The 12,477-nt window shown below is 30.5% G+C and overlaps 1 protein-coding gene across 1 annotated transcript in view; it reads left to right on the forward strand.

The window, feature by feature from the left end:
- The first annotated feature begins 3,806 nt into the window (after positions 1-3,806).
- LOC132749660 (TNF receptor-associated factor 4-like) overlaps positions 3,807-12,477 on the forward strand; it is a 53,312-nt gene continuing 44,641 nt past the window's right edge. The window contains exon 1 of the mRNA XM_060739506.1: positions 3,807-4,073. Within this exon, the coding sequence (XP_060595489.1) occupies positions 3,931-4,073 (143 nt within the window). The 5' untranslated portion in view covers positions 3,807-3,930. The remainder of the gene's footprint in view (positions 4,074-12,477) is intronic.

Here is a 12,477-nt window from a genome sequence, read left to right on the forward strand (position 1 = left end):
ATGCTTGAAATTATTAAGTAAATATTCTTTGGCTACAAAATAATTAATATTAGTATTGAATAAAAATGGAATATTCCCTATATAGAACAAAATGGATTATAGATTAAATGTAAACTGGTAGACTTTACATAGAATTAATGAGCTAAAATAACACAATTGCCCAAAGGCAATAACATACTATTGGCTTTATAAAGGGAGGAAACTAAAATCAATATTGAGATTCATCATTTACAAATTGTGTCCCTTTTCCAACTGAATTTCCCTTCAAGTACATGTAGTTTACCTTCAAGTTCTATTAAACCAAATTACTAAAATAATTATTTTCTTTCGTTTTAAACATTTTAAGTGAGTTCTGTCTTAAATCTCGAGATTTTCATTGGTCATTGTATAGTCTGTGACAGATGCTAACCAAATCAAATGTCTGAGTTTGAATTGAGAAAATTTCTTTATAACCTCGGGCCTAAATATCTTTGGTTATATTATTCATACCTACACTATTTTTAGCTTTTCAGTCAGAGTTGCATTGTTGTTGTTGTTGTTGTTGTGCAGTAACTTTAATGTAGCCCATTACTTATAGATTTCAAAACGTATCGACACTATTTGAAATATTTGTTTATCATCACAAGGCACAGATGTACAACAAGGGGCAATACTCTAAAAGCTATAGTTTTTAAGTTCTGCTTCTTTTTAATTTAGAACTTTTCGTAAAGTCGAAAGATATCAACATGAAACTTGGAAAATTTGCTCATGACAAAGGACTGTTGCAAGATTATCAAAAATTATACACTTGGTAATGACAAGAAGACACATTTATAGGACATATAAGGGACATAACTGATTGGTATTTATAGAGTAATGCCCCTTTTTTGCATGGAAAATAATCAAACTTGAGTAAAAATACCAATATCTTGAAACATTTCTAAACACAAAGATATTCATCTTACAGAGAAGTGATTGCAACAGCCATATCCCCCATCTTTGAATTAAAATTTTTGTTGTTGTTGCCCTTAACAGACAAACATAATATTATATTGTGGTCTTGCTTTTTTCCTATAAGTAAATAATAATTGTGATATATTACCAGGATATCTTTAGAAATCATCATTTCAGTTAATTTTTACTTGAATACACTTGATTATAGCATTTAAAAAAGAAAGGACATGGTCTGTCCCTGAAGCTTTAATGATACAATAATTAAATTATTATTTTTTAGCTCACCTGACCACAAAGTAGTCAAGGTGTGGTATAGTGATGGGGCTATGTCCGGCATCGTGCATTATGCATCATCAGGTGAACGATCTGTTGGGTTTTTTTTCTTAGTTTTTTTTTTGCTAGGGTTTTTACACAGTGAAGGTTTTATTGCACCTTTCCAGCTTTCCTGGCAGAAGAAGACCTCAAATGCTCCTCCCTGCACTATTTCAGGCAGAGCAGCCACCTGCGTAAAACCACCGAAGTTCCTTGAGCTAACTGAATAGCTTTCAGAAATTCTCATGTGAAGCACCCAAATTCTCTGGTGGGAAAGAACCTACAATGGCGAGAAGAATAAGAACATCTGAGGAAAGATGACATTGAAGAATGATACACTCAATGAACTTAAAACTTGAGTCACTATAGCGTTACAAGAACCTTTTAATTTTTTATTTACATGGATTTTAATTATTCCATGATGTGAATTCTAGATTTATCAACATGTTAATATAGACACTTAAATTATATAATTCTATTTTGAAAGAGAACATTTAATTTGTACTGTTTTACTAAAGGCTAAAATTTTCTCTGTTTTTTTTCGCCAATTAAATGAAAAAGAAACAGCTGCCAAACCATCAAACTGTATAAATTTATGGGACAAATTGAAGATTATATGGTCTTTATAATGATTAAAACCTAGAAGGTCATATATAAGGGGTTTTATTGGTCATTTTGGGATTTCTCAGATTTCCCAAATGCAGTGACAGAACTTTTCCAATTGAACAGAGAAATAGCTGGGGAAAAGCCCTGTGAAGCATTTTCTGTTTAGCAGTCAAAGGTAAACACTTGAGATATTTTCTAAATAAGAACTCTTGTGTTTTTTTTCTACAACAGCTTCAGTCTGTCATAATTGCTGATGTGTAAAACCCTTTTCTATAATTATCTCCCAATATCATTGTTTACTTAAAATGGACAACAACATTATGATATAAATACCAGCTGTTAATCAATAAATTACAATAATTAACCAATTAAGATTTATAGGCATCAAGTTAATGCTCTCTACAATAATTGAGATCTTGATCCAATATTTTTATGGCCATAGTTAATATTGATTGCTAGTGTTATGGACAATGACCTTCCTGTGTTAAGAGATAGTTATCTTTACTTCTATCACCTGACAGAGATATTTCTTGCATACAAGATGCTGTACATAGCAGTCATACCATTATTCAAGAAAATGTTGATTGAAAATAAGCTGTATAATTATTTTCAAAATAAATAAATAAATAAATAAAGCAACAAACAAAAAAATCAAAGGGGAATAAAAAAACAACATCAAAAACACCTCATTCACTGATTTAAGTTGCTTTTATACTCCTTTCTCTATTTTATTTCTTTACTGAAATTTATTCTCCAATTCTCCTCATGCAATATAATATCCCTTGCTCATCTCAATTTTTTTAACCTACTCAATTTAATACTCCATTTTAGATTATAATGCTACCTACTCATTATCATGCTCCCTACTCATTATCATGTTCTCTATTCATTATCATGCTCCCTTCTCATTATGTTCCTTTCTCAATTTATGCTTCCAACTCATTATCATGCTCCCAACTCATTATGCTTCCAACTCATTATCATGCTTCCTACTAATGTTTTTGCTCCCTACTCATTATCATGCTCACTACTCATTATTATGCTCCCAACTCATTATCATGCTCCCAACTTATTATCATGCGCCCAACTCATTATCATGCTCCCTATTCATTATCATGCTCCCTACTCATTATCATACTTCCTACTCATTATCATGCTCCCAATTCATTATGCTCCCAACTCATTATTATGCTCCCTATTTATCATCATGCTCCCAACTAATTATCATGCTCCCTATTCATCATCATTCTGTCAACTCATTAGCATACTCCCTATTCATTATCATGCTCCCAACTCATTATGCTCCCAACTCATTATCATGCTCCCAACTCATTGTCATGCTCACAACTCATTATCATGCTTCCAACTCATCATGCTCCCAACTCATTGTCATGCTCCCAACTCATTACCGTGCTCCCAACTCATTACCCTGCTCCATACTCATTATGCTCCCAACTCATTATCATGCTCCCTACTCATTATCATGTTCCATTTTCATGATTTTATGTACTACTAAATTTTATGCTTTCACTCACTTCTCAACATTTTTCTGCTATCAGGATCCCTACAATATATTTTGTCCGGTATAAAACTGCATGATTGTCCGGTAAATACAAGGACCCCAAGATATAAGTAACTCAACTTTATGATCACTGCTGATGTAAGCAAAATATATAACTCTTTATTTCATCCTTTTCGGTTTTACCTGTAGTATTATTTTGATGTAAACAGTTTGTTTATAAATAAGATTTAATCGCTACTTTTCATCAGCAATATAAATAGACATTTAATATCTTATAGATATGGTATGTATATACACTATCCATAATTACCTATATAACCTAACTAGGTAAAAAGTTTCAACTAATTTCTGTAAAAAACTGAACATTTAAGTAATCAATGATTTAATGATATCGTAACGTTATGCTGATCTACTCACGGACACGCTTCATTACAACTCTACTCATAATTGGCCTCACCTGTATGACGTCATTTTCCCACGCGCTGTCAGTAACTGTGCGGAATCCAATATTATAAACACGTGAACCAGCGAAAGGAATATGTGAACTATTCTCGAGGATGAGTGGATTTTCGAGTTATTTTGTTGATAAATTAAGAAGAAAATTAATTTGTACAATATGCAGACTACCTATGAGAGACCCTGTGCAGATAAAATCATGTGGTCATCGGTTTTGTGACATGTGTTTGCAGGAATTCCTCAGGTAAGTTTTTTTTCTTCAAAGTGAAAGTAGACTTTTGTCATTACCTTTATCAGGCTTTATAGTGCCGCTTTAATGTCTTGTCTATTAATTGATACATGTACTACTAGTATTTGAAAAATACAGAAGTACAACAAACGAACTGGTTTATTTGTTTAGCTACTTGTAGAATTTATATACATGTATACTTTGAGCTATATATTTTTACATGTACATTGGCTTTTGTATTCTTGGTCTTTCAATTATGATAACACTTTTTTTTTCCAATTAAAAAGTATTATTTTCAAGAACTGAAATAAAAGCAAATGCTATACTTTAATTGTATATGTAATGTACATTGGAGTAGTAAAAAGTAAAGATAAATAGTTTAACACTGTTTAAGTGTAAGGATAGGCAGGGGAAGTGGTGTATTAGTGTATCATAGATTTTACGAGCATTAAAAACCGCAAAATCAATACTTACAGAATAAAATAGAAGGTGCTATTTATTTGTATGAATATTTGAAGTAATGGTTTTAATCTTAAAGAAATTCATTGTTCTGAAGAATTTAGTTTTAAAATTGTTGTACATTTTATATAAGTTACATATATATATTTTGAATTAAAAAAAACTTTATTGGTGTAGCAAGTATAGTGTGTGTGGGTTTTTTTCTATTGTAATCTTATCAGCAAATTATATAATAATGACTTGTTATTATTAAAACACAATACATTATCATTATTTTCTGATAAGAGATTATATATTTACTACATCCAAGTGATACATTTATCTATCATAATATTATTATATATAAATATAATTATAATGAATATTCAAATGGTGTATGTAAACATAACACAGATCTATGCTAATAGTTCATCATTATCATCAATCCATCAGGCAACATTTTCTGATGTTATATTGTATTCTACTTTACCTTTTTTTTGGGCAAATTCTCATAAATGCCTTGCCTGGAACTGTTCAATAAATATATGTGCCTATACTTTGAAATATATGTCATTTATTTTGCTGATACTGGCAATTAGTGCATAATTTGTGTATAGCATGTTACATATGTATATACAAGAAAAACATTATCCGTGCAACTATATGGTGCACATAACATGCTGCATGCTATGCATTAAATATATACCATATTGTATGGATATAGCATACTGTGCAATACATACTGATACTCATGTGCACTGCAATTACTATGCAACTATAATGTAGCATGAGTGCATGGACAATATTTTTCAGTGAATATCTTATGTACATAGCTATGCAATATGTACCATGTATGTATAGGATTCTATGCAATATTAAGATATCCCATGTGCATAGCATATTGTATGCAGTTAGTGTTTTTATGTACAGCTTAACATGCAATAAAATACCATTTGTGTATTATGCAATAGCTGTATAATTATGTCATAGATGAATAGCAAACTTTTCAAACAGTGTTATGTGTACATGTGTAGTTACAGCATATTGACTACTTAACATTATTTCTGACATGTGCAAACTATTTGATAAATACCGGTATACAAAGTCATGCTTAATTTTTTTTTGTATAATGAAATGTGTATATTCAGTGCAATAGCTACTATAATTATAATAATGCAATTGTGGAAAGTAAAATATAGTTAATGTGAGCCGTGTCTCGACAAAACCAACATAATGCGTTTGCGACCAGCAAGGATCCAGATCAGCCTCCGCATCCGCGCAGTCTGATCAGGATCCATGCTGTTCGCTATCAGTTTCTCTACTTGTAATAGGGTCTGTAAGCGAACAGCATGAATCCTGATCAGACTGCGCGGATGTGCAGGCTGGTCTGGATCCATGCTGGTCGCAAACGCACTATGTTGGTTTTGTCGTGACGCGGCTCATATATCCATTAAATTCATGCAATTTTACCTCATTCATTCAGACTGTATATTTGGTGAAAACAATGAGTTTTAATGTACTTTTAAAGTAAGTCTTTACTTTAATTCTTAACATCAACAAAATATATTTTTCTTTGACTCTGTCTACTTATAGGACAATATGACCTTAACTGACCTGTCCTTACCATTCATTTGAAAGGGATTTGAAAATATTTCTTTTTTTAACTTTGACATTTCTATTCATTGATAATATCTTAAGTGCTTTAAAAATATAATTGCTTAAAATCTTTGCTTAAATTGTTTGTTTTCGGATCAGTGTCACTTTGCAAAATATCAATTTTGTCTCAGAAACAATATGTCAGCGCTTTTAATTCTATTTTGTATGATAAATCAATAATACAATGGAATAGAAATTGAGAGATATTGCATATCTATGGATCGGCAGAGATTGTGAGTTTGAAAATTTAATATTTTATAATTAACATGGCAGTTCCGTCACGTTACTATGACACAGTTACATGTATATATGTAAGAATCATTGCCTTTGTTGTTCTTGATATAGGAATCGCAAGTTTGAGACCTACTCAGTCACAACCAGATTTACTCATAGTAAACCAGTGCTGGCTGTAAACAGGGAAGAGTCTCAAAAGTGGTTGATACATTATTAGTTAATTATAAACAGACATAATTACATTAATATTGTCATTTATGTGTGATAGAGAAAGAAGTTGCAATAAAAACTGACCAATGAAATGCTTTGAATCAAGTACCATTATAAGGACTATTAATTGTATAAACTTAGAATAATTGATACATTCACACAACATTCAGCTTTCCATGTAAATTTTAGTTTAAGATTTTTTAATTTTTAATTTCAAATTTAGTTACCTTAGATTTCAGTGATGTATAGTAAATCTGAGTATACATTTATAACTTATGGAGACCATGAACATTTGAATGTACATTTATGAATTCAAATGCATTGTAATCTTTTTTGTTAGAATATTAAAGAAAATATCAGTGAAGCAATAGTGATAATATTACAATATTTTAAGCAATGAGATTTCTTGTTTCACATGACTTGTGATACCACAACAAAAACAATGGACCACAACAAAAAAGTACTACTTGATTGTATTCTAACCAGTGGTCACTTGTCAAGCAAAATTGCAATGGTATGATTAATAAACAATCAACAGTGCAAAAAGCAAAATAATGCCAGAAAGACCTTATGGGTTTTATTTATGACATAAAAGAAAAACTTTTGTTTTCTGCATGATAATATAACCATATTAGGGAAGTTAATAATTTAGAAAAAGAGTTTACAGGGAATGAATTTATAATATTGTGTTTTTGTAGTTGTAAAACTGTTACTGTGCAGTAATAAGGTTACGCCCTGAACAATAGATTAACTGGCACCTATGGTGACTTGAGTTAAGTGTTTCCTGTTTAATAAAGTGGTAATATTTGGTTTATTTTAATATCTTCCCTACTTGGCCGATTAGCTTACCTCAATGTTGATATAAAAGCCACAGGTTAATGTTAGATAATTGGAAAGTGCATGCTGAGTTTGTTTGCTAAGTAATTAAACATGATTTGTTTTTTCATTCCTCAACAACCTGTTTCCTTTACCAAAGTTGACAAATGTCTGTTTTTAATACCTTTTAAGGATTAATTAAATACTTTATCTGTTGATAAAAAGGAAATTGGTATTAAACAGTGAAAGGTATTATTGCATGTTAAGTGTTTCAGTCAGACATGTTGAGATTTTTTATCCCTGGCCTAGTTAAAATAAATGTCCTGTATTGATTTAGCTGGAGCTATAAAATATTCTCCTTGCCAAGTATTGTTCACTGTTATATTACAAACATTACCTCTCACAGGGTAGATCAATCTCAGATCTTGTTTAATTATAGATGAACAACAACAATCTAATCAACTATTTCTGTTTGATTGGTATAACCCATCTCCTTCCTTGTCATCTGCAGAAACTCTGCTGGGATATTGACACAATGTTTCCATCTCATCCATTCTTTACCATTATTATTCTGATTTTAAATAAGTATATTACTATATCAGCTACAATATTCTGCAATAATTCGGTTTTGATTTGAAATATTAAAATTTTAATAATTAATAGTGATCGTCAAAGAGAGCAGTTTTGCTTATGTCTGCTATTATGCAGTAAAAAGTTGTGTAACTTGCTTAGACTGAACAGTATGCTGTACATTAAATATAGTCCAGAATAATGATAAAATGTTTGTTAAATAATGTATAATGTAATCATATATTTATCAGGTCTGATAAAAAGATTCATATAAATTTGTTTCCATTTTTCCATTATAAATATCAGTGCATCTCAGATGCAGACACATTTGGTGTGATATACGAAAAAAATGCTAACTGGTATATCAAGGTTGAGGCTGTCATATTGTTATCACATTTTCAGCCATCAAATTTGATCAGTGCAGTTCTAAAATTGATATAATTATGTTTTATGTAATTTTGTTGTAAATTTCAGTTCAAGCAGTTGTAAGTCTAAGTAAAAGACAATTGGTTTGTTTGAAACAAAACAACTACTGGTCACTTTTGCGACTTATTCAATCACAACATGCATGCAGGCATAAATTTACTGCATTAAAACATAACTCAGAAAATAATCTGATTTCTTTCTGGCACTATTAATTAGATCACATGATAACTCAAATTCACTGCTGTGATTGCCCCTCCTTGCTGTGTCATTTTGCCAACCTAGTGTTGGTATATGGCTGGGTTTATATATTGTGGGGGAGGGGGGAATTTCTGAATGTCATCTTGCCTTGTTGTTCATGGTTCTCATATTTCACAGTATTTGAGGGCTTGATGTGTTTATTTGATGACATTTAGTTTATTACTTTAATCCATTATCAACATCATTATCTGATGAAGTTATGTAAGCTTGGATGAAATATACTTAGGTGAATAAATGTATCTTTTTGAAAGCTACTGTGATGTGGTAAATATTTGCTACAGAGCCAGTCAAGTTTGTGACAGACCATGCTAGTAGCTCAGTATTGATATTTTCGTTTTGATATTAAAATCCCACAAATGTTTTAGGAGCAGTGCCAAATTCAAAGCCAGAGAAGTCTGTTGCACGGTAAAGGATTACAAACAGATTTAATGTCCAAATAGGGTTACAATATGAGGACAATTCACATATTTTTATGTTTCAGTTCTCTTAGAATATAGAAATGGCTTATAAAAGCAAAATTAGTTAATTCTTTCATAATCTAAAGAAGTAATAGGTAATGTATTAACCATGAAAATTATATATTATATGTGTATTATTGTATTTACACTATAAACCATTACAATGATAGATCTAGAAGTGATTTACTAAGCTACCAGTATAGAGCCAGGCTTGTCTGCATATCTGTGCAGTCTGATCAAGCTCTATCATGACTGTTGTCTGGCCAACTTCAAATGTTTAACGTGATAACTCCCCAAAACTTATACTGGACAATTCCAAAATAAAAACTTGACAAGTCCATATAGGAAATTTAGCAGGGAAATGGTTAATTTGTAAAAGCACAATCTCTGGCAAAGAAATAGGTTTGTGCTTGCTTTGCAATTTGATCATTTTTATATTAATTTATAAAGAACCTGAAACTCTCCCCCAGGGGACTGATAAACAGGACAATGTAGTAGCACCAGTAATTGAATATTAATTGAGAAACTTGATTCTGCTAAAAGCTAGGTTAATTCGTTAATCAATTATATAATCAATAGTGGTATTCACAAACTATTTTCATTAACTTGTCATAGATAAGAGTTATTTTATGACAAGATATAATTCCTTCAGACATGAATGATGAACGATTTACTGAACACATGCAAAGATAAGTCACTGAGACAAGGTTTATAATTGTGAATAGATTTATGTGAGAATTGAAATATTGCTTCTTAGGCTTTGGCAGATTTCAACAAATTTTGCCATTGGAACAATTTTATGAATACCAAATGTGTATGTATTATAAAAATTATATAGTAAATGGGTGCAGGATAGTAATTTTGTTCTTGATGTCCAAGGGGAGATTATTTTATGATAATTTTACCATTATTTGCAAGACAAATCAGCCAGACAACTGTGCTTTGATCATCACTGCACTAAATTTCTCATCTTTCAATATTGACAAAAATATTCATCAGTATTAGTTAAAATTTTAAAATAAGTACATGTAGTGACTAAATAACAAATAGTGCTGACTATGATCAGACAATCTTGGTCTGCAAGTGGTTGCATAGGTAGGTTTATTTGCCGCCAGCAGGCTAAGGGTTAAATCATAGCGTTATTGAAATTTTGAAATTCTATAAATAAATCTTTGATTGTTCCAAATTAATTCTGTAAACTCACTCAAAGAACTTTTTAATACAATTCCATCAAAAAACATAATTGATTATTTAAAAGAGATAAACTTGTATTCTAGGATCTAATTGGCTCATTTCTATTGTCATTTACAATGTTCTACATAATATTTTAAGCCTATTATAGCATTCGGCAGGATGTGGCCAGTTATGTGTTGACGTGCCGTAAAAATCCAAACAAACAAACAAACAAAATTAAATTCGCTGGAAAATAACAATTTGTAAATGTAGCAAGAATATTTTAATGTACAGATTTGAAAAAAAAACAACCTTCAGATATGGTTAAAGTATAGTGTTTGATTTTTTATAAAACATGTAGTGACTACATTTATTAATCAATAGTCAGTTCAAAGAAGAAAAGAAACGCCACCCAGTATTTTCCTTCAAGTATTTCACAGTGTAAACAATGATTTACTCTATAATGTTCATAGTAGAATTCCAATAATTTAACATTCAAAGATTCAAGTTGATTTCATATTTACAAAAGTTAACACTCATTTGAACATTGAATTTATCAATTATTCGTTTTAACAAGCATTTTTTATTAAAATTTCAAACTGTTTGTATTTCCATTCTAGTTTGTGTATACACTTTGACAAAAGTAAATACCATGATACCCTTTATAGGCATTATGATTAGCCATTTATATAATAAATTAAAAAAAGATATAACAGATAAACATTGTGTTAAGTTATAATAATATCTTACCGAATTTGCCATCATGAATTGCAAAATGAAAATTGTTGATTTTTATTATAACTATTTATATTCAATTTAATGTTTTAATGCTCCACCCTTTTCCCACCCTTTTATAGAAATTCTAGGCATATAGTTTAATGTGTACCTAGAAAATCCTGTCAGTACAAAATTGAGAATGCTGCTACCAGGTAACTAGTAAATTTCACCTTTAAGGTCCAATTTGGGACCTTTAAATGGCTTCAATCTACTATGAGAAATGTATATGGTTATGTTATACATGTATATATTTTTCCTCTAGCTTCATTGCCTTCTTTTAGTAAAATTTAATGATAACATTTCTGACTTAATTTAATTTAAACAAAAGAATGTATTTCATTGTAATTGTTTATGAAGACTTTCAAATTGTAATTCCAGGAATTGTGTTGATGGTTAACCAAAATAACATGTTTTTTGAGGAATGCCTACTGTAATGTTTAGGAGGAATGCTTACTGAATGTTTATGAAGAAATTAATTGTTTACTGAATGTTTATGAGGAATGCCTACTGTAATGTTTATGAAGAATGCCTACTGCAATGTTTATGAAGAATGTTTACTGTAATGTTTATGAATAATGTTTACTGAATGTTTATGAGGATTGTTTACTGTAATGTTTATGAGGAATGCCTTCTGTAATGTTTATGAGGAATGCCTACTGTAGTTTTTATGAGGAATACCTATTGTAATGTTTATGAGGAATACCTACTCCAATGTTTATGAAGAATGTTTACTTAATGTTTATGAGGAATGCTAACTGTAATGTTTGTGAGGATTGCTTACTGTAATGTTAATGAAGAATGTTTACTGTAATGTTTATGAGGAATGCCTTCTGTAATGTTTATGAGGAATGCCTACTATAATGTTTATGAGGAATGCTTACTGTAATGTTTATGAGGAATGCCTACTATAATGTTTATGAGGAATGCCTACTGTAATGTTTATGAAGAATGTTTACTTAATGTTTATGAGGAATCCTTACTGTCATATTTAATAGGAATCCTTACTGTAATTTTTATGAGGAATCCTAACTGTAATGTTATGAGGAATGCAATCTGTAATTTTTACGTGCAATCCACACTGTCATTTAATGAGGAATGCATTGTGTAATGTTTAAGAGGAATGTATAGTGTAATGTTTATCATGATTACCATATGTCATGTTTATGAGGAACACAGACTGTAATATCGCAATGCTTTTCTAAGAATAGCATTACATACAATTTAAAAAATTATTTCTAAGTATGTTTTTGTGTCTTTCAGTTTTATGACTGCCCCAGCCCAATCTTTGTAAAAAAATCAAATTTTAGGCTTTAGGACCTATGGATTTCTTAAAACTCTAAACTTAATGCCTTGGGGAAATTAAAAAATGCTTGTTAAAAGGAAATTAACCAGTAATCTTTATT

This window comes from Ruditapes philippinarum, unplaced genomic scaffold, assembly GCF_026571515.1.
Source record: "Ruditapes philippinarum isolate M1 unplaced genomic scaffold, ASM2657151v2 ctg985_1_1_1_1, whole genome shotgun sequence".
Classification (NCBI taxonomy): Eukaryota; Metazoa; Mollusca; class Bivalvia; order Venerida; family Veneridae; genus Ruditapes; species Ruditapes philippinarum.